Genomic DNA, 23,096 nt, shown 5'->3' on the forward strand with positions numbered 1-23,096 from the left:
TTTCCCTGAGAAACAGTAAGACGACTAAAAACATTCATTTCATTACGGGGCCGGCTTGGTGGGGAAGTAGGAGGTGACAGACTAGCCACTGGGGCTCCAGAATCTGAGCTACAAGAAAAAAAGAACATCTTCTTTAACAGGTTACAAATAGTTAGAAGTTAAATGCAACACGCCTCAAATGTTAGATGCTCTTTTCTTAAGCGAATAAATAAAATTATAATGCTAGCTATAGATGTTTCCCAGAGAAGATAATAAACTTAAGACTACAAATTGCTGCAGAGTGCAAGGTAGCACAACATTCAAAGTTTATGTGCTAACAGGGAAAGCTCCAGGCAGAAAACACATATATATACAATGAAGAAATTCTTATAAAGCTAGTTTCTTAGATAAATTGATGACTTCCATTTAAAAAAAAAAAAAAAAGTTGTTTGCAAATGCCGCAAAGGACGTTTTCTCAGGGCTCTGCTCCTGAGTTATTTTGTACATAAAAATACTCTGGAAAAAACCTCACGGCGTACAGAAGTTGAGCAGTGAATAATTTCACTGCCAAGAATAAAAACTGTCCTAAAACTAAAGAAATTGAAAAATACAGATTTAATTTTCAAGAAAATACATCCAAGGTTTAAATTATTTCAGAGAAAATATATTTAAAATAATCTTACAGTTTTTGCTCTTTTGCCTTTGTCTTTTCCATTGTCTTCTCATAGGCTTTTCTCTTTGATAAAGGCGAAGGCTCAGGTATCTTCTTCTCTGACAGAGACGGCTGTCTAGAACTAAAGCAAAATGAATAATTATCTTACTTGAAGGCCCTTTACAAACTTGCTTTTCTTACATTAGCTGTCATTCTCCCACTCAGATTTCAAATTTGAGAACGTGCTTAATCCATTATTGCCTCTCCTGAATCTATGGACTCTAAATTTGTTCCCACATTTTAATATAAAAATATGCTAGTTTATTAACTTTCACAATTCATCAACATATGAAGAGCCAGATACTGAATATGCAAAGGAGATCTACTAATTCAATAATAAAAGAGACTAAAAGAAATACAGTGGAGTATGCATCTCAAATTCAGACTACAGAAAAGATGGAAGGTCTGACTAAGATCTAAAAGTTCAGATTCCACAACTTTCCTCTAGAATAGACCACTTACAGACATGAAGAACAGAGAAACCACACTGACTCTTACATATGAATTAAACTTTGCACTAACATATGCATGTTTCAATATCAAATTCAAAATTAGGAAGTAACAAAAAGCATTTCCCATTGACAGCCTATTTATAACACTGCTTTTCTCTTTGTTCCCCCTTCCCTTCTGCCTTGCTTTCCATCCCTCCTTTGACTATCTAGTTTTTGCTCTGAAATAATTCCAGTTCAGTCATTGTGGTCTTTCTCACAACCTTTTACTCCCCATTAAAAACAGTGAAAAGATCAAGAGTGCAATATTAATGTTGACACCCAAATGTCATCATTTCACCACAGTCAGGTAAAAGAGAAAAAAAAAAAAAAAAAAAAAAAAGAAGAAGATAATCTGGATGGTCTCCACTCTTCTTAACTCCCATTTCTCACTAGCTGGGCAATCAGAGAGGCAATATTTACTTTGTTTTATCCTTTTTTTTTTCTCATGTGTTTAGAAGTTGTTTCTATTAATATAAGGACCAGAAACATTCACTATAAAGAGACAAAGCAGATTCTGAAACTGCTTTTGCACAACACAAATTTATTAAGCAGACAAAGTTCTGTTGGCAGGCCATCTGCCTGACACTGTTGTTAGCATCTGGTCTCAGAACTCCGCAGGCTCTAGATCTCCATAGCTGCAAGTTCTCTACATGAGAAAAGCTGCACCAGTGTCCCTTGAGAGGAAGCCTGTGCTATATAAAACCCATCTGGGGACTGGCGTGCAAAACAATATGATTTACCAAGGAGGGCACAACCAAGAACAGTTACTTGACTCAAGCAGCTGAGACTGTCTCAAGTGATAACATGCACACTGAACACAAGCCCTGATTGGAAGGTGAAGGTCCTACCTGTAGGGCCTAGTGCCAAGAGCTGGATGCAGACCCCAGAGTCCCGCCAGGGTCTTCAAGAGACAGAAAAAGGAAGACGAGTGATAAGCTATCTGGTTTCACACAAAAGCCTAGCAGTTCAAGTACACAAAAAGAAGAAGGTGGGTTCAATTCCCTCCTCAAGGCCAGAGCACCCATTTCTCTGCAGGGCTCCCTTAACTCTAGGCATGCTCTGCAAAGGACACGAAAAGAGGTGGAACAGGACACTCTCCCTCCCTCTCTTTACACTAGACCAGTATGCATTCAGGAATGCAAAAGTTCAGGGGTCACAGGGCAAATCCTATGATCAGCCTGACAGCTAGATCTTTCAGCAGGGATGACAAACTTGGGTTATAGTCTCCACTGCCATGGCTGCCTATGTGTTTCCTGTGCAGCTACTAGATTAAATAAACCACATCTGAAACTGGAACCCAAGATCCTCTGCCTCACACCAGCGTCCTGCATACTCAGACACAGAGTCAGCTCCCTCTTGCTCACTCTCTACCTGCCCCTTGAGTCTTCTGTCTTTGACTCCACAGAGGCACATCCTCAAAAGAAGATATAAAGAGCATGATCATACCATGAATTTTTTTTGAAAGCCTGGAAAAGCAGGTATTATAAAAATGCATCAGTCTTGCTGGAACAAATTTTGTGAGCATAGGTGTAAAAAAAAAAAAAGTGCATATCAGTGACCTGAATGAAAAGGAGCAAGACACACACCTAATTACAGGTCTCCAGTGCCCTTTTAGATTTGCCAGGGTATCAGACGTGAACAGAGCTGGTACAAGACCTACAGGAGACTATTTCACTCTGAGTTGAGCATATAAAAGGACAACAGCACTAACCATCTCTGTAAACAGAATTCCAACCAAACTGATGCCCACATGTGTTTAGGTGCCTCTCTAACCACCACAGATCTGAGAAAACTGAGGGTTTTCCAGAGTGGAGCAGTTCGTACATACGCAGACACCTAAATTTGCACCTAAGCATATAATTAATTTCTGCTGCTTCCAGAATGCATATTTTGGATCGCAGCTACTGCTTCCACATCCCTGAATACCACTTAAGTGGCACATGGGAGATAACGTTTATTGCAGATACAGGAAGGCCAGATGTCTCACAAAGACAACCTTTCTTCAACAACGACCAGTGACCAGCAAAAACGCAATACTGTATAAAGCACACTGAGTTCTAGCTCTGAAAAAGCACCTCAATTACAGTGAGGAAGTCACTGCAGATTGATTGTGGGAATTTTTAATCACTTATATGCTAAAACATGATCAATAACAAACCAAGATATATGCGAGGCCTACTGCTGATTGAATTGATTTACTGACAGCGTGTAACTCTCTAACGTTCACAGAATGCAGTTTTGTGAAAATCCTGTTTTGCCTCGTTCTGACTCACTTTCACAAATGGATATGTTCTAGAAGATGGAATGAGGCAAAAGTTGATATTACCTGAGTCTTGGATGCCAGGTCATAACACTTGATGTTTTAAATCTTGAAGCTTCAAAAGTTTCTAGTGATCTCACACTAACTGCTGAAACAAGTGGTTTTTCCTCCACCTATCCTCACCCTCAAGAGCATTCTTTCCAAGCAGACTCTACTTGTAAAATATGCTAAAGACATCAGCATGGGTTAATGCTCGCTGTCAGCAGTGTTTTACTATTCACGATTGCCATCTCAAGCACATGCTAGAAATACATAGTAAAAGTAATACGAATTGCAAGTGTAAATTAGATGGAGACTGTTGTAGAAATTTTATGCAAATAGGACAGATGAATACTGAAAGATACATAACTCCAGAATCCGTAACAAGAAGATAGCTATGGGATACAGTTTTTCCTTATCACTGAATGTGGCAAGCACATTCAGTTTATGCGTTAGTTTGTGCAGTATAGGAGCTAGCACCTAAAAAGCCAAGAAAAGGGTCTCTGGCAGTGAATGGCTAATAACCAACAGTGATATTGGTAGATATAAGAACAACAGCAAGAGCAGGTGGGAAAAAAAGAGTGCATGTGATAGAGACCTGCTGGCCCCAAAGTAAAAAGACAAAAATAAAATTTTTGGTTCTATATGTCATCAAGTAATACTTTCAATTAGTTAAACTGTTCTGCAGGTAAGTGCAACCTGGAAATAGACAGGATTTTTGAGGATTCATATCCAATATGTTTCTTTCAACTTTATATTTGCATACTCTATTATTGTACAGACGACTTCTTTTTAAGCATGGTCCACGCAAGATGACTCACAGATTTTACCTAATAGCTAGGACCACATACAGATACTATTATATATAGAAAACATTATATAAAGTTTTTGAGTTGGGTTTTGGGGTAGTTGGGTTTTTTTTAGATCTCTGCTGTTCTAAACAGATTCTCACTACCTCCCTAAAACATGCATTTCCCATAGCACTAATACAGCAAAGTATCCAAAGTTTTAAATGGGTTTTCCCACTACTTGGAAACAAGGCTACAATATTTTTACTATGACAAAGCAACTTAACAGAACTTATATCTTCAGTAAGAAACACATTACTTACAACAGTGTATTTACACTTTCTAGAGTGGTGATGGTAAAAAGGAAGGAGGAGCCTTGTCAGTATTATTTAGCAAGCTTCAAGTATATCAATCTCCTTTGTAAAGTTAAAATAATAGATTACAAGAAATTGGCAACATGCATTTCTTAAAAGCAAAGGATAATTAGTACAGCATGGCCAAACTTACATGCTGCCTATCTTAGAAGGTAAGCCAGATGGTGGGGGAATAAACTCTCTCTCCCTAGCAGATGTATTGTTTGTGTCAGCAGCCATTCTACTTTCTTGGGTTTCTGCAACTGATGCAAGAGGGCCAGCCAAAGTAGAGTCTGCAGCACTAATGTCAGAGACTAAATCGCTGCTGTCTGCATATAGCAATTCCATCTGGGTAGTGGTCCTCCGGCGGGCCTGGAGACAAATAAAAACCAAGTTGTGCCTTAAACATTTCATGCTCCATGTCAAAAGTGCTACATTTCAGGTTATCATTAGCTGGTAATTAGCATCCCCCTCAATTCACTTGGCAACTACCTTCGGAAACTATATCAAGGAGCTCACCTCTACTCTTTGGCAACGATTTCAGAGGAGGTAAGTCAAATTCAACAGCATGAAACACTGATTTGACAACTGGTTTCCAAGGATATCCTTTCAACCAGCTACCTGTCTATACTACAGGAGTACAATATTATTCTCCTAAGGTTTATCCAAATGAAATGTTATAAAGCAGAGAGGAATAAAGCGAAGTGTGAATTTAAATAGCTACAATTATATTGGCATGACTTCTTACACTGATGATTCTTTTGATAAGAAACTGCTTCTTATTTAGTTTACGTCACTTCAAAAGTATTTTAAGCCAACATGAATTAAGATTCGCTCAGCATTTCAACAATTTGAAAAAAACAGAAAACCTCACAAAGGAGCCAAGCTTTGTGCAACACAGTCACTTTTATAACTGATCATACATGTTAGGTGTGATGATGATGTGAAATTAAGATCTATTCCTCAGGGAAAGAAAGGCCACTGAGGAAAATGAAGGTCGAGCCCAAACGGAGCCATTACAAAAATGATGTTTATTTTATGCCAACATTTTCAGAACAAACTCACTCAGTTTACCTGCCCAAAGACCTACACACCAATGAACACTACCAATAATGCAACAGGCAACCTAGATATATTCCTCCAAAGCCAACTGCAGTTAGAAGAGTGGAGGCTAAGCTTCTATTTACTTTGCAAACTTGTTTTACGCTCCTGTGAGCACAGAAGCAGAATCGCAATCAGTACATATATTTCCAGTTCCCACCACCACTAATATTAAACTGCAGCCAGCCTAGACATATTACTCCAATGTCAGCTGTAATTAAGAGACTGGAGGTCAAACTTTTATTTATTTTCTCAATTTCCTTTACATTTCTATTACCACAGACACAAATCACAAAGAATAAGTATGTTCACAGTTCCCACTGGCATTAACATTAAACTGCAGTCCAACTAATACTAAACTGCAAATCTACTCCAGTTTGGAGTGCTAGTAATTGGAGGAATGTATCTCATTCTGCAACTGTAAAAATTCAACCAGAAAATATTGAAAAAGTACATTATCACTGCTTCTCAGAGAGGAGTATCAGACAAAAGCATATTACATACAAATCACATGAACCATAGTACTTCACCTTTTACACATCTTCATTCGTTCACGCCTCTAGAGCAAAGAGCATTCCCCAGAAGGTGCCAATAAAGTATGAATTATCATAATTGTACAGCTTACCTTGCTTTTGGGTTTGACCTCACCACAAATCTTCAAAAGATCTGAAGATAATGAACTAAAAGAACAATTGCATCAAAGTTAGAAAGAAAATAGTCATATTTTTTTCAGAATATGTATTGTTATTTGATTCTTCTTTCTACTGAAATGGTGGCCAAAGTAGAATGAAAAAATGTCAGAGGTATCTTCCGATGGATACATTATGCATTACAAAAAGAGCAAATGACAGCAATTTTTCTAGAACTAGACCCAGTTACTGTCTAACAGAGATTGCTCACCTTCCTTCTGTCCCAGGACTATGCAATGGGGCATCCTCATCAGTACTATCTTCCAAATTTTCTAGAAAATTTCAAAATGAACAATGTTAGTCTGTCCACCTACAACAGGATGTGAAGGGTTTAAGTGCTATTCAAAACAGCTCAAAGTTGAATGCAGATGAGCAGCATACAAAAGGCTGCTATTTTCAAAATATCTTGACTACTTGCTAGCCAGTTCCCACTGATTTTTCCTGGTATCTCTAAGGTTTTTTCATACAATATAAATAAATCATACACCTAGGCATACTGATGCAAATGTGGTCCTCTATTTATTGTAGCAGAGCAACAGGGATGACAGAAAACCAGAAATGAATTCTAGAAGGAAAATCTGGAAGAAAGAAGATAAAGCAAAGGAATTTAAATGCAAAACATAGAAGAGACAGGATATAAATCAATGGACAGTGAGGATGCCTCTTCTTCCTCCTTTTTTTGTAGTCTTCTTGGTCTAAGAGAGAATCTGCCTGGTTACAATGAAAAAAAATATATATATTTTTAACTAGCTAGAGAGCTGAGGCTCAGGCTCAGCATATATGGAATGACACCACTTGGGCTGACAAGCAGCAAGCACTTTATTAGTATATAAGCATTTAGGTTTCAAAACAGGATGACGCCACCATTTAACACTTTACAACTGCTTGTTAAAAAGAGACTATCTGTATTGAAGTCAATTGTAAAATGAAGCATTTCAGTAGAAATGCTCCTGAAGTAAAATGGGTAAACAAACCTCTGGACAGAAGACAAAACCAGCATGCATGTCACACATTAACACTGTCAAACATCAGATTAACATGTCTGCATGCAAACGGTGCAAAACATTAAGCTGAGGCAACCAGTTCAGGGCATGTTCACAATCAATTCCAAACTGTTGGGAAACAAAACCCCTAACTTGCACATTATTCTAATAATAGCCTAACATAGTTTGCATAGTTTAAGGACATAGGTAATATATTTCTGCCAGCAAAGTCCCTTATTTTTGAACATACTCATGAAATTCCATTATATCTCTTTTTATTATTAGAGATGCTTTATTCACTTACTTTCTGCCAGAAAGCAGATACAATTTGTATTGCATAGAGCCAATAGACTTGATACCGGTATTAAAACAGGTTTGTCCATGTATATACATGTTTTAAGTGCAAGTTCATGCTTTACAGAAAGGGAGGAAAGAGATACAGTTTCCAGTTGAATTCTGAGAAGGAATGAAGAAAAGAAGGAAAATGCTGCCTTCTTGTGTATGCTACATCTTGAAATGTTTCCTGAAAAAGTCAAAACCGTACCTCAAACAAGCACCAACACCCACAATGCACTTCAGAGGCACTCAACTGCTGTATTAGTTTCAACAATGTAATCTTAACTATCAGAAATACAACATTATAATGAAGAAAGCAAGGTCATAAGATTAGCACTCTGAACTTCTGTTCCATCCTGCATATGAACCCACATTAAACCTTTTCTATGCACATTATTTTTCTATGTATTCTAGAGTACTGTTCCTTCTAGCAAGGCACAAAAGCAGCATCAATAAAATAAATGCATTTTTTTAAAAATATAAGGTTCATATTAGCATGATGTCACTTCATCTCCTTCTCATGAAGAACTTGCAACCAGCTTTTACAGGCAACGAAACAAAGTGTGGGATGGCCATAAAAGCTGTGATTTTATTTGGAGGCTCACACTCAACGTGAACTGACAGGTATTAATTGTTTTTCTTCAGTTTGTCTGCAGTTCAGCACAGGAAGCCTGCAGGAAGCCCCCGGGCAGAAACCAGCACACAGAATCAACTAAAGGAAACGAGAAGAGGCAGAAGAGCAAGATTCTGCAAGAAGTCCTGAGTGGGAAGAGATGAAAGGAGCAATAAAGTTAGTAAAGGCAGTACTGCTTGCGAGGAGCAGCAGAGATGACTGTTAATAAACCAAGTGATTGAAGAACAGCGGAGAGCTTTTCGGATGACTTTTTATCATGCTCCAGCAGAGGCAACTGGACAGTACCAGTACAATGCAGTACCCCAGCACAGTTCCTCCTGAGGAAAAGATGTTCGACCAGCCCTCTCAAGTTCTACACATACATGGCTGAGTCACATCTGTGAATGTCCAGATGTCACAAGTGGGAAGGAAAACGAGCTCCCGCAATTCTTCAGAAAGGAATCACTCCAGCAACAGCTCAGGATTCAACTTCGTGGTCATGTTAACTCTTCACAAGAGCAGATGGGATAGTGAATGGCAGCTAGTTCAACCACGCACAAGGCAGGTGTGCATTCAAAACCCATTCTGAGGGTCAAAACCTGAGCCTGTGATGTGCTTTGCTGCAGACTGAACCGTTTTCTTAAGTCCATGCTTGAATGCAGGTGCACAGCTGCACTGGGAAATGCCCAGACTTCTTCAAGCCAAGTATGTTCAAATGGCTAAGAATTTGTGAAGATATCAGAGCTGAAAGTAGACCTCAAAGGAGTGGTTCACAAGCAGCTGATGACAAGCACCCTGGAGGTGCAATCCCTCTGCTTGGGATTGGGCTGACTGGGTACTGCCACTGAGCTGTCAGGCAGGCTGGTGAAATTGGTCTCAGGATCTGCTGCCACACACGCTTCCACCCCTGGGAATTGTGTCATGTTACCAGGGAGTCCCTGCACCAACAATGTCCCTGCTGACCAGCTGGCAGTCACAGTCTCAAAGCCTCACTACTACAACAGTGTCTGAACTCCTTGCAGTTCAAAAGGTTTAGCCACTAGTGATCTACAAAACACAGTCTATCACCAGTTCGGATTTCAGTGTGGACTGAAGTTAGTATGGCACATTCAGCCAGGATGCACCGACAGCAAAATTTTCTTCCTATAAAGTCTTAACATAGTCCTGAGCGGCTTAGGTGTTTTAAAAGCTGCAGATCATGCACGTGGTGTTAAAAAGCTTCTTTAATGAGACATACTCTACAAAAATGGTCACAATAGAGCTACTGTTTCAATGCATTTAACAAGTGTCTTTTCACCGCTCCAGATACTGCTAATAAGTAAAAGCCTGTCCAGAGCTAAAGAAAAAGCCATGATTCCTGACAGAAGCAGCCTTGCTCTCACTCCAACAGGGGTGACCACACACACATGCACACAAATTAAGGGTCTATTTTAGATACACTATTGATATTAATAACCACTGAGGTTCCTGAATAAATACTGGCCGTATGCAGCAAGATGCCCTGACACAGATCTTCAGGTGTCACCTGTCAGGAAGCTGGCAAATATTTCACCAGTTTACACTTTCAGGCAGTCTTGTGCTTTTGAAATACTTGAGATGCCTATGCAAACTAGCACAACACAGCACCATGGGATTAGAAGTAACACAAGACAATACAAAAGGAATTGTCACTGACATCAAGAACATTTTTTCCAGTTTCAAACATAGTTGATTTTGTGGCCAGGAGCAAGGGAGGAGAGAAAAGTGTAATTTATTTGGAAATAATTTAAAAGCAACAACAGACTTGTGTCTTCAAAAATCAGTGAAGTCAGTAACTAAATCCAACTGAAAAAGTGAGATATAATCTGCATTCTGTAAAATATTTACATTAAAAAATAAGCTATCTGAAAAAGGCTAAAAATAACCTGCATGTTAAGCATTACTTTTTTTTCCAGACCCAAAAAGATGAGCAGAATTTGTCACAACTACTGCAATAGTATATAATGAAATAGCTTTATGGAGTCTGAACATACCATAGGTTCATAAGAAGTAAGTCATATGTTTGAAATGGAGCTCTGCTTACTGTGTTCACTTGTTATCTCACAAATCTAACTAACATGAGGGCTATGGGTGCTTTCAGAAAGGAAGATATGCTTTGTAAGCTCATGATAATGAGTACATTTACAGAACAGTTCATGCAAACTTCACAAACTCACAAATTCTAAGATGCACCAGTTAGTGGACATCAATGAATTAGTAACTCATGCAGCTGTACAGTACACAGAAAGCTAAACATACTTACCCAATGGTATGCTATCTAGGTCTGTGTAAATAACAGCAACAAGGAAACAAAAGCAACACTCCAATCAAAACATATCCATTTATAAAAAGAAATAAAACAAAAGTACCTAAATGTATTCTAAATTTTTCTTAATATCATCTTATGAGAAGTAGAATAGATGCCGTAACAGACATATGATGCCAATTTCAAAATCACTAACATATGATGATTGAACAGGATTGCATATTTAGAATTTTGCATTCAGAAGTTAAAATCATACTAAATTGTAAATGGTCTTTCCTAAAAATAACAAACAGATTATCTGAATTTTAAAAAGTCTTAATAGTAAAAAAAAAGTCTTTACTTCCTACATTCCACTGCCAAGGGGATATACTTAGAAATGACATACATGCACACCAATAGTGAAATAGAATTTAAATATAAGATGTTAAAATACAGCATCTATTCCCCAAAGAAATAGCCTAGAAAGCCCAGTACAGCATGCATGAAAGGCAAACATGACATGCAGCTGACTATTCAGAATACAAGATGACAAAATTACCTTGCAAAGCATGACCCAGCAAAGCATCAAGTTCAGGATTTAACTCAGCTTTTTCTTTCAGCATATGAAACAGCAGTTGATTTTGAGTAGCACTAGTAATTTCTGTCTGTTTAAGACGTCCCTCAAGAACTTTAATCTGAGCTTCTTTCTGAGCTGCTTGAAGACCCTAGGAGAGAGAATGAAAGAAAAAGATGACCAATGCTTTATCACAACTCTTTTCTTACAAAATGAAAATTGCCAAAACCTTTTAAAAGCTAGAAACACAAACAATGTGTACATTGTAACCTTCCTCTTACATCCTAAAGGGTTTTTTTGGGTTTAGTTTTGGTTGGTTGGTTTGGGGTTTTTGGTGTGGGTTTTTTGTTTCGCTTTGTTTTTTAAGGGACTCATTAAGCATTCATTTAGCTTGTGTTCCTCAGACCCTTCTGAGAGAATCCATTTTAAGGGAACTTCCCTAGACTTACGGATAAGTGGGAATTTTTTAGTTGTAGAAAATGTAGCCAAGGAAATTTACAGAGAATGGCTTCTAAATACAAGAAACAGTAGGGAAAAATGAAGGTACAACACATCTTCTCAGCCTTGTAGGATAACACAGGACTTTGAGTGCTAGCACTTGAAAAAGAAGTACAGGACTATGGACTTACACATTAGATTCTGATTTCATCAGAATTTAGTTTTATGAACTAAAACATATCAATATCATACCAAATTTTGCATGTGGAAACTAACAACAGGATAGACAGCAGGCATGACCAATTTTTTTAAAAAAATGTACCTCCAGCTTTTCTACACTATAATTACTTATTAGAAAGAGGAAAACAGCTTCAAATAATGAAGCTTTTTATCATGATAAGGAGAAATTGTTAACAGAGCAAGTCAGAGACACTTCTCTCACATTAACTCTGCTGTGAGGAATCGGATACCCATTCAACCCACCTAAGGGCTGGGGGAAAAAAAAAAAAAAACACCACCAACAACAAAAAACAAACACTTGAAATTTGCAGAAGCCAATGTGATTGTGGGAATCTTCTTTTCCTTAAAAAAAAAAAACCACAAAACAAAAAACCCACAAAACAAACCACAAACTTTTTTTGATTACTTGCATAGTGATGAATCAAGAATGCAAAAAAACAACTGACCCAAAGCCCGTTTCAATAGCCTTGAAATCTTTCCTTTGATTCAATGACATTGAGTATGGCTTCCAAACAGAGAGAAAAGCAGCAGAAAGAGCATATTATGCATCCGTTATATATTGCCAAACACTAATGTCAAAAATATTACTCCCCAAGATTTTCAGAAAGAGTCAGTTTTGGTCTACTCAAAAGTAGAAGCATGACTAAAGTATGCCATGCATCAATATATTTAAAAGCTCACATTTTTAAGGAAGTGGTTGAGCCAGTCTTTAAAAAAAGAACGTGAGCATTCTGGAGCATGTTGAAAAACACAAAATGACATTATTTATTTGATTACAAAAAGCTAGGGCTCTTAAAGGAACAACATGAGGTAATTAGTGAAGTAGGCTCTACCGGGGGTTGAAAAACAGGCAAGGGATTGAAGGAGAAAATGAATCCCAAGGGCCTTCACACCAAGAACCAGTGTGACTCAGTCACATTGACCAGCTTTGTTTTGTCTGGCTTAATTTTCACAGGTATACATTCACATTAGTTTGTCTTTGTGTCAGCACAGCTCTGCTCCTGTACATGGCATAGTCCTGGCATACACATATTTCAGTTACTGCATTACCTTATTGATACCCATCGTGAGGAAGTGATCAAGCAAATATCGAGCTTCTGTCAAAGTGCAAGCATTAATCACTGCTGTCACATCCAAGGTCTCTCCTTCTTCCTGTGTGTGAAACAACAAAACCAGCCAGATGGTAAAAAAAAAAACCCACAACATTTTTTCAAGTTCATTAGAGTAATCACAGAAAACAGAAACAGTGAAGATGCTCCAATATCACCCAGTTCATCCCCTTGGTACCTCTAAACCACGCCTGACATTTTTTTCTAAACTGTTCCCAAAACACCCTGCAGTACAGATTTTGCAGCCTTCCCAATCTCTTACAGTACTTCAGTTTCCTTCCTATTAGAAAGCTCTTACCGACCTCCAACTCAGACCCCTTCTTTCTACAAGCTAAGCTATTCACAGTGGATACAGAAACAAGTGCATTTCTCCACTCTCTGGAGCCTTCATGCGGATGTAAGTGAAATAGGAAAAGCTGCTGGCAATGTAACAGGCATTAAAGCACAGATTAGCACAAATTAGGAGAGGAAGAACTCAAGCATTGCCACAGAAAAATAACTAAGTATTACAGTTCAGACTTCATGCTACCATGTGTCAAGAGACCTGGGAGACTGTATGTGGTGGATTCTTCCTGCTATATCACGTAAGGCATCATGTGCATTGTAAGAGGTTTCACATTTGGATTTCACTGCTTTTCCTAATATTCAAATTTCTATAATCATAATAGAGAATTTCCCTTCACTAAACTACTATCTGAAAAGTAAACCCTAAACAAGCAACTTGGTCTGAAAAGGCTTTTTAGTTTTAGAAAGTCACTGTTCCATAATTGAAAATATACTAAAATGCACTATAAAGAATTTATGTAAGTTCTTACATACAAAAATAATTAAATATATTTGAAGTATACAAAAACAATACAAGTGACTGCAAGCATAGCAACAGACGAAGAAAGATGATACAAGCTGTTAACCTTCAGTCCCAATAACTATATTAATTTAATGCCAGCAGAATAGAAAGCATCAGCTTTGACATTTAACCGCTTTGCAATCTTGAATTGCATTACAGTATTGATACTAAAACTCAGATCCGAAAGTTCAGTTGTATAAACACTCTTCATTTCAGACTTCACCCAAGTTTTCACCAATTTTCACTTCCTCGCTCAATAATTATACAGCCAAAACAAAATTCATTTCTAAATGAGAACATTTTAAAGTTAACAGAGTTGTTTTTTTCTTTTCTCCATTTTACCATTTTTGTATTAATATTTCACCTACCTTTGCTTCTTCCATTTGCATGATGTTTGCTTGGCAGTCAGAAATGCTGTCATTAATGTAGTCTATATTTGCAGTTAATGATTCCATCTCTTCATTAATGTTTTGGACATTTCTATCTGCTTCACTGCCACTCCCATCCTTGATGAGCTTCTCTCTTTTCTTTGAAAGCTTTTCTCTTCTTTTTGTAAGTTCTTCACGTTGCTATTTTCCCCAAAGACATAATATTATATAAAAAGGAATTAGTAAACACTTAGGGCATTTAAGCACCTTTTTGCTTTGTTTTCCTTTCCTTGTCATACTTTAACTAACATATCATGATTTCTACAGGAAAAAGTTATACACGTGAATATATTAATTTATTTTTGCACGTGATTCCACTAATGTGCTTTTTATTTCTTACTAAGCACAGCAATCCCATGGTCCAAATGCTTACTGAAGTTGTTTAGAGCTTCTTCATTGACTGAAATGTATTCCAATCGCTTTGCCTATGCCATGATAATGGCAATTCTTTTACAGTAAACATAAATGCACTGCTCTCTATTTAATATGATACAGCCAACAGTGTGTAGTAGATCACCCACCGTAAGTAACCTGTTCATATCTGCCTCCATATTGGAAATGGTCATCCTCTGCATAATAATATCAGTCACTCTGCGTTCAAGTAACTGCCACTTCATCCTCGCTGCCTTTGAGGAGTAAACTCTGCTTGTCACTGCTTTCCGCTGATATTTCCTTCTGTGATAAATTCAAGAGAAACATGCACATTCCAACTACACATTTGAATGTGGAAATGATCAGGCCAGAATATTTCTCACAGACAACTTAAAAAACATTTATTGCAGAATTTCTTGAAGTTTTTCATTGCACCAGACCGCTACCTGCACCCAGCCCTGAACTGCACTGCACTCTAATATATTGCACTTGAAAAACAGGTATCAAACACTGTGGCATCTTGTATGATGCAGCACTGAAATCAAATGCCACCTAACAGTTGCTCCCTATTTAACATAGGGATCTGCTTCAAACCACAGTGGAAGATCATCAATAAACCTAATACATTAAATTGTGTTTTCCAACAAGTTTTTCTGTGTACTTAAGAACACTGCAGGCACTGGACTACCAAGGGCATTTCCCTTTAAGAGCAGATTAACTGGATTTTGAAATTTGGGAGTTTCTTAATGTGACTTGCTCTTTAATGCCATCTTATATTATTCCACCATGTCTTAAACCCACAAAACTCAAATTGCATTTGACAACGGTAAAATACCCATTTTATGAGAATAACATGACAGTAGGCTGAAAAATAACAACTATGCTGCAATATGTATCATCACAAGATCATCCACTAGAAAGTCCATGCAATTTTCAGTTCTCTTAAGAGAGTACTAAACAGTTTTAATCCTTACCCTGTTCCATTTGTTGCAGTTACAGATAATGCTTGAACCCTTGCAACAGGAATTCTCATCTTCTGCTGTGCTGTTCTTGAACCATCATGCTCGACTGATGAGCTAGAACTTGCTTCCTGTATAGGATGCTCAGGCAGGCTCAGCTTTCGACTTACTTTTCCTGCCACTTTATCAGACAGAGGCCTTACTTGCCGACGAAGGGCTGTAACCTGAAATAGAGTGTAGATACACAATTATATCTCCCCAAAATGTCATTCTATGTTACAGCAATACAATATCTTTCTGTTTTCAAAGATACATTACTGTTTCACCACAATACCTCTTCAGTTTTGCGACGTAAGATCACTTCTTGATTTCTTTTCTGAGCTTCCAGAAGCTTCAGTTGATGCTGTGAAAAAATACAAGCAGCACATATTTTTCCATTATCTGCAACAAGGACTGTATGGTATAAAAAAAAGACCTTTACACATTAATACAAGTTTGCAAAACTGTGGTGACATGAAGTGGTCAAGTCACAATTGTTTCATGCTCTTTCTTGTGCAGAATAAAAATAAGTGTTTCACTATATCAATTGTCTATCAAAAAGAATACTTGCATACAAGCAAGGTGGTAGCAACAGTTTTGTGAAGATTCACCAATAAAATAATACTGATACACATATTCAATAAGCTTTCTGTTTTCTGTTGCACTTATCACCTGAAGCTAAGAACTGAGCCAAACCAAATTATGTGCATTTTGACTGGTGAAAATATATAGGTACACGCCTGTCTCAGTGAATGCATGTACACATGGTACATGCCTGCAAGCCAATAGATATAATGATAGATGCTTATTTCAAACGAAAAGTTCTTTATCTATCAAATCACCTCTCGTTTGCGTTGTTCCTTTTTAAGCTGTGCAATCTCTCTATTTCTTCTAGATTCAGTCATTCTAGCTTTCTCCTGTTCTTCTTTCATTTGTTTCATCAAGCGAACCTGTAAAGAAGTCATTACTTAGAAAAGCTGTTTACACTGAAGTGCCCTTCCCTGCCCCCACTCATATAGAGTTTCTTCTTCAGACTGACATCTTCTAGTATATTACATGCTTTTAGCAATTTACCTCCTCCCTCTAATCTGTCTTCTTCACTCAGTGCTGAACAGCAGCTAATAAGCAGTGCAAGCTTCTCCATGGTTGATACTGTAATTTCTGTCCAATTAAATCTAAAAGCCACCCCTGTCCCCCAGAAACAGCGTAGTCTTCATATCTTTTCTGTTTTCAGACTTCTGAGCAGCTAACAGCAAAATCAGAGTTATCTAGTAGATAAATACACAGGAGTTTTCAACCCCTTTTTCAGTAAACACACATCGCATTAACACTTCAATATACCTTTGTTTTCTTCATCTCTGTCACCTCCTGCTGCAATTTCTTCAGTTGCTTTTCATATTGAGACTGATTTTTAAGCAATCGTGCATGTTCCTTTTGTGCCGTTTGAAGTCTCTGCAGTTCTTTATTCATGGCTTGGAGTTTCTTTTCATATTCTGACTTGATTTTTTTCGCCTTTTCTTCTGAGTAGGTCTCTACAGAACCTAGAGCAACAGAGATTTCTTAATCTGCTTTTGTCCAGGATATTTTCACTTTGCTAGCCACAGCAGATAACTGCTTCCTCTGCTTTTAGCATTAGCTTCAATATCTTTGAAAAATGTAATTTGTCTCCAGTTCCTGTCACCTGCACTGCTTTGAACTTTCCACTTTGTATATCTTCTTGGATAAAAGATCCAAGCATCAACAGTTTCCTTCTGATTTTTTTGCACTGGACAACAAGTATCTGAGTACATGAAGACACAGATACACACATGCTTGTTCACACATTTGTGCACAAGATCATAACAACAGTCCCAAGAGCCATCAAGCCTCGTAAACCTTTTCTGGCACTGATCAAAAGGGAAGGTCTAAGGAACAATAAAGGAACAGCAAAAGCATAGAAAGTATGTAACTATAAAGCATAAATAGTATATCTTTAAAAAGAACAAAACAAAACACTTCCCTCCAGTACGCTCCTAAAGTTCAACTATTTGTAGCTTAGGACTTCCTGAGCATTAGTTTTTTCATCTCAGTACAATTACATATTCAAAAAAGTTGTGTCAGTAAAACATCTCTGCAAGGCCCCTAATCCTGGTTCTTATTTTTATGCAAATCAAAAGAAAGGGGGGAGGGAGGAGCAGGCAAGTACTTTTAATTCAGGAACTATCTCAAGGATTATGTTAAAATGAGAACTCTATAAAACTGAAAATGCTCATCCAACCAAATAAAAACCTATTAGCAGCATTATCTTTTTTTTTAAAAAAAAATCTCTCAGTTCCATAGAAACTAGAAGGAGTAAAGTATGATTCACTGGCACTATGGGTAAAAGCCCATTTCTGGTTTTGGCAATTTCTTATCTCATTTGAAAAAATGAAGTGAGGGCAGCAGCAAACAATTCAATTTTGAATATCTTACACATCCTCTTGATTTAAGTGATTTTGTATTTCTTACCCAAGTTTTGAAGAACCTGATCTCTTTCAAGCTGAGTGTCTCGAATCTTATGTTGTAACATCATTAGTTTCTCTTCATATTGTTTTTTCAGTGTTTGCAACCTTCGCTGGCTGTTCTCTAGCTCATCTATCAGTTTCTGCTTAATGGCTATTTCACAGGTGATATTTGCCAAGTCAGCTTGATAATTTTCTAAAATAAAAAAAATGAGTAATTAAATTTAAGACTCCTGTTAAATAACAGTGAGGATTGCATAACCATAGATACCCCCTGAAACCTTAGGGTAATTTCCTGACATTAAAATTGTGCATAGCAGAATTCTACGCAAAACACAATGCAGCACGTGAAACTATTATCTGAAATTCATAATTAAGTCTCCTTCTTAAATACTTTCCACACTCTAGAACTGGGAAAGAGGTAGGAAAAATTGGATGACATTTGCCTACATGTTGTAATTCTGCACATTTAAATCTCAGCGTCAGCAATTCGTCCTTCCCCATAGAAAAGCTGCAGAGGCTGTGAGACCAGTCACATCTCAGGGCTGGAGAATAAATGTCATTCATAGACCCAGCAGATAATAAAAGGAAAATTTGACTGCCAGCAGACTCCAAGGGGACACCCTCCTTTCTCTAGGTCTTAGAAAAATACAGCCAAGAGCAGAGCCACCTTAATCATGGAAGTGGAATGGCAAAGGGAACAGAAAAGTGGGAAGGAAAACTAAGGAAAATGAACTAACCCGCATGCTAAATTTAAGAAGTGTAAATAATTTATTTAATCAATTATGTCCTTTTTTGGTTTAAGATTATGTATTCCAGAACAAAGATGTCATCTGAGGATTTTTTTTTCAGGTTCTGCAATTCCTGCTAATGGCTTGTGTGACTCTCAGACAAGAAGGAACCAACAGACTTGGTTTGCCCATTTGACCGAACTCACATGAGAGAATTGCAGTTGATGCTGCCTCTGACGCTAGCAGTCCTAATTTGCATGCCACACATAAGCCAGCTGTTAATGCTTCTACATAAAGCCAGAGCCTCTGAAAATGAGGAAGGCTGATGGACTCCCAAGTCTTTCAAAAGTAAATTCTACCATTTCCAAATTAGCTGAATGGGAGCTATCACCTCAGTGATTAGTCCCTAGACATAAAAATAACCCATAACATAAAAATAAACCTTACACTTTGGATATTCTAACTAAGGAAGAAATGTGTTATCAAACACCTGATGGCCTCTGGTCAATTTTAAAGCCAGTACGGGGTCACTTGTTCAGACGTATATTACTATGTAACACTATAACCAAAAAAGAATTCACTGGACGTACAATCCACAGAGAATTATGGACAGTGGGCTGACAGCATGCTATCTTGCCTACCAAAACCCAAGGAATTACCCAAAATTCTACAAAATATTGCACTGACATCACCTTTTTCATCAGAGTCAGAATCGGATTCATCTGAGCTTTCAACAACTTCCATGTCATCTTCATCGTCTTCCTCATCCTCTTCTTCATCCTCATGATCACTTACTTCCTGAATTTCCTCCTACAAAATGTACAAGATAGAAAGATGTTGAAGCACACTGACACTTTTCCATCTGCCAGTCACTTGTGACTATCAACGTGAAGCCACAGTATTCACCTGACCCGTTCCTAATTTCCTTTCTATAAACTTGTAAATTTTTAAACAGACAATGAACAAATAAACCAAACACTTCTCAATACTTACTGCTTCCAATTCATTATTCTCTCTCTCCGAAGTGCCTTTTTCATCTCTCTTCTCCTGCTCGTTATCTGTGTTATCCTCTTTAACACTAGCAGAAGAGGCACAGACACAAAATATTCACAAACTGAAATGGCACATGCTTCCCATCCCGCAAACCAATAAATTGTCATTCCAAATAAAGATGAAAACCAAAGTGCAGTAAGACAAAAATACAAGTGTTGGGCATGGGTAAAACACAACTTCCAATTTCTCGGAGATAATAAAATAATGCTTAATTACTCTTAATCTTAGATTGCAAAATAATACTAATAATTAGCACATTGGTTTAGAGTATATTGCACAGCTAGGACCAGAATACACATTTTCATATGCTACAGCAGCAGTCATTTTGCAGGGAAGTTGCAGTGTACCCAGAATAGCTTTCAAAAAACAAAGAAAGAACATTGTGTGCAGGTACAATACACATTATGGGTATTACTACACTCTCAATCTATAACAGTCTACTGTGCTTACAATCATCTGAAAATTTATGTATAAGCCTTAAACAATATCCTCATTTATCATACCATAATTACTCTTTTGATCAGTTATCTACTTTGATATCAAGGGAATGCTCAAAATAGGCATTGATACAACAACAAAAAGAGATGGGAAATACTGAATTTTTGCAATAGGATTATTCAGCTCAGAAAACCTTTTCCCAACTATTAAGACTACATTTTCGTATATTTCCATGTTTTTGTTTTTCAGGCTATGGTTCAAAACTTATTTAAAAATCAAGTATCTCTATATTATTTCCTCTCCTGGGAGCCTGCAATGTAGTGACGGCTTATGCAAATTAGAGGAGGGGGTTTCTGGTTTTTTTAAAAGGTTTGGTGTATTAGCCATTACAAGCAGTTTTAATGTTTTTAAGTGCACATTTGAGACATCACACAGAAATGTAGAATTTAAAAATCAATCGCATTCTGCAATTTGTCATGGCCCAAACGTCAGTCCCTCTAGCACTACATGTACAAAACCCAAGCCATCCCCAACAGATGGGAAACTGTGATAGAGCAAGGCTAGACACCACAGGGGGTGACAACAAAAAAATGGGGTTCAGATTGCATCAATCCACTTCACCTAACTTCAGCTGCATAGAAGTTGGGCCAGTTATGTGCTGCCATGATCAGACAGGGTAACTAGAAATGCACAGCTTCCTCCACGGCCACCAAAAAGAGCTCAGACTCAAGGTCAACACTTAGACCAATCCAACACTTAGTGCAGTGACAAGAAATGTTCAGTAGATTCGAGACACTATAATTTGGTGACACCTAAATGCTGCCTTTAAAAGGGAGCTCTACTCTGAAGTGTGCTGGTTAAGTGACACAGTGCTTCTGTGCGCACTTTTTTTGTTGTACTATTTTTTAACCTGTTCAGTGCTAACTGGTTCCTTCTGCCTCATTCATCACCAGTGAAACCGAACCCAGCTACAGCTGACCACGCACAGGGCAGAAAGCTTTTGCTTGGACCATCTGAATCCATGCAGCAGCCAAGGAGGTTGGAAGTAGAAAGCCTAACCAGATTTGTACAGAAAATAAATGCCAAACAGGAAACACTGAGCCACACAATCTCACTTTCACAGATTCTCATGTCACTCAGCCCGCATGTTCTCTTTTATGTTGGCTGATAAGCCTAAATGATAACAGATCTTAGCTGCAATCTTCATGCGGATTGAGGCAAATCTCCAGCTTCCCTTCTGCATGCAGCTCAACACTACAGAGAATTTGTGTTCTGCCTAATAAAGGGGAGAGCCAGCAGCTCTCTCAGGCGGAACTGTACTGCTTAGTTTGTGTGCTGCTGATCTGTCGATCCACATTATCTGCATACATTCAGTGGGGTTTTTTTGGATCAAAGTAGACAGCTGAAAAATCAAAGCTCCTTTAACTTTTAATGACAGGATATTTCTCTATTTAGACCTCTCAACCTAACTGCTCTCTATGGCTAACTACTTTATCTACTGCTTTGGCTGAAACTGAACGGAAGGGAATGGTCAAGGCTTCAGTCACATGCTTTCAAAAATAAAAGCAGACTTGACTGAGGTGTGAAGCTCCAAGACATTCTGGATCTCACATGCCAAAATCACTATTGTCATATATTGCTTGCTATACATTTCATACCATATGATCTACTGCGCCTTCCTCCTGCCTGTCATTCCATACAGGTCATGCAAGAAAGAAATCTACTTAATTCTATAGTGATTCCCGAAGGCACCACCTCCCCACAAACGCTTACTCAACACTGTGCAATCCCAGAGTCAACCTCAATTCCACAACAGAGGTTTCTTCCAGTTAAAACACTTGTTGAAAGTCAAAACACAGGAAAGAATTTTGAAAAGCCAAATGAACTACTCTTGAAGTACCTATGAATCTGCCCAACTTCTTTTCATGTATGACAACCAGTTAATTGAAATTACAGGTAATTAAAAACCTGGGAAATATTCCAACCTTCTTTCTTCTTGACCGTTTTCCTCAAGTTTCTGTAGCCTTCAAAAGCACGAGGTACAGTATTGGAAGGCCAAGCCAATGAAGGACAAACCAGACAGTGAAAAGCAGAAGTGATAAGAAGGTAAAAAAATGATACATGAGCTTGTGGAGTTTAAAACGAAATTTTAGAAGATACCATCAAGAGACAACAACTAGTAAAAAGGCAATACATTTTGCACAGTTGGAAAGTAAATAGAAAACAAAGAAGAAGCATTTGACTAACCTGTCACTGTCAACTACTGTAAATTCAAGTTACACTAACAAAAAAGTTTTAGATTTAGACAATATGTTTCACTTTGAAAATTATTTCTAGTAAAGTTTAAAAAAATTTCTTAGTTCTATAAAAAGCTTTCTCCTCTTTTGCCACTTAGAACTGGCAGGTAAAATACTGAAAATTGAAGAAGTACTGCCATTGAACCGGTTATATATCCTCAGGAGTATATCAGGAAAAAAAACCCAATGCATTAGTTTATATATGCTGATAACATATTATAATATAAAATAGTCATAAGAAATTTTTAGTGCTAATATGCTAAATCATATATTCTGAATATAATTTATAAAATCTTCAAACTGCATTTATTTTTTGGTTTGGGGTTTTGTTTGTTTTTAAATAAAAAGCAGAAAACTGCAGTTTATTTTTCTGGGATTCAAAAAGTACATGCCAATAATTGCTTGTTATTTTTTAATAAATTAACAAAAAATATGCATCAGAAGCAATGAGGTGGACAAAGTGTTAGTATCTTTACTGGTACAT

General features: G+C 37.6%; 1 protein-coding gene across 1 annotated transcript in view; it reads right to left on the reverse strand.

The window, feature by feature from the left end:
• Positions 1–23,096, reverse strand: part of KIF21A (kinesin family member 21A) — a 62,185-nt gene that overhangs the window by 15,358 nt on the left and 23,731 nt on the right. Inside the window, exons 12-29 of the mRNA XM_010076385.1 lie at positions 22,301–22,339; positions 19,818–19,902; positions 19,517–19,634; positions 18,101–18,289; positions 16,955–17,154; positions 16,456–16,563; positions 15,909–15,977; positions 15,590–15,798; positions 14,765–14,918; positions 14,184–14,384; positions 12,910–13,011; positions 11,167–11,332; positions 10,626–10,646; positions 6,624–6,684; positions 6,349–6,403; positions 4,777–4,994; positions 663–773; positions 2–108 (exon numbers count right to left, since the gene is read on the reverse strand). Of these exons, the coding sequence (XP_010074687.1) occupies positions 2–108; positions 663–773; positions 4,777–4,994; positions 6,349–6,403; positions 6,624–6,684; positions 10,626–10,646; positions 11,167–11,332; positions 12,910–13,011; positions 14,184–14,384; positions 14,765–14,918; positions 15,590–15,798; positions 15,909–15,977; positions 16,456–16,563; positions 16,955–17,154; positions 18,101–18,289; positions 19,517–19,634; positions 19,818–19,902; positions 22,301–22,339 (2,213 nt within the window). The remainder of the gene's footprint in view (position 1; positions 109–662; positions 774–4,776; positions 4,995–6,348; positions 6,404–6,623; positions 6,685–10,625; positions 10,647–11,166; positions 11,333–12,909; positions 13,012–14,183; positions 14,385–14,764; positions 14,919–15,589; positions 15,799–15,908; positions 15,978–16,455; positions 16,564–16,954; positions 17,155–18,100; positions 18,290–19,516; positions 19,635–19,817; positions 19,903–22,300; positions 22,340–23,096) is intronic.

This window comes from Pterocles gutturalis, unplaced genomic scaffold, assembly GCF_000699245.1.
Source record: "Pterocles gutturalis isolate BGI_N339 unplaced genomic scaffold, ASM69924v1 scaffold24223, whole genome shotgun sequence".
NCBI classification, from domain to species: Eukaryota; Metazoa; Chordata; class Aves; order Pterocliformes; family Pteroclidae; genus Pterocles; species Pterocles gutturalis.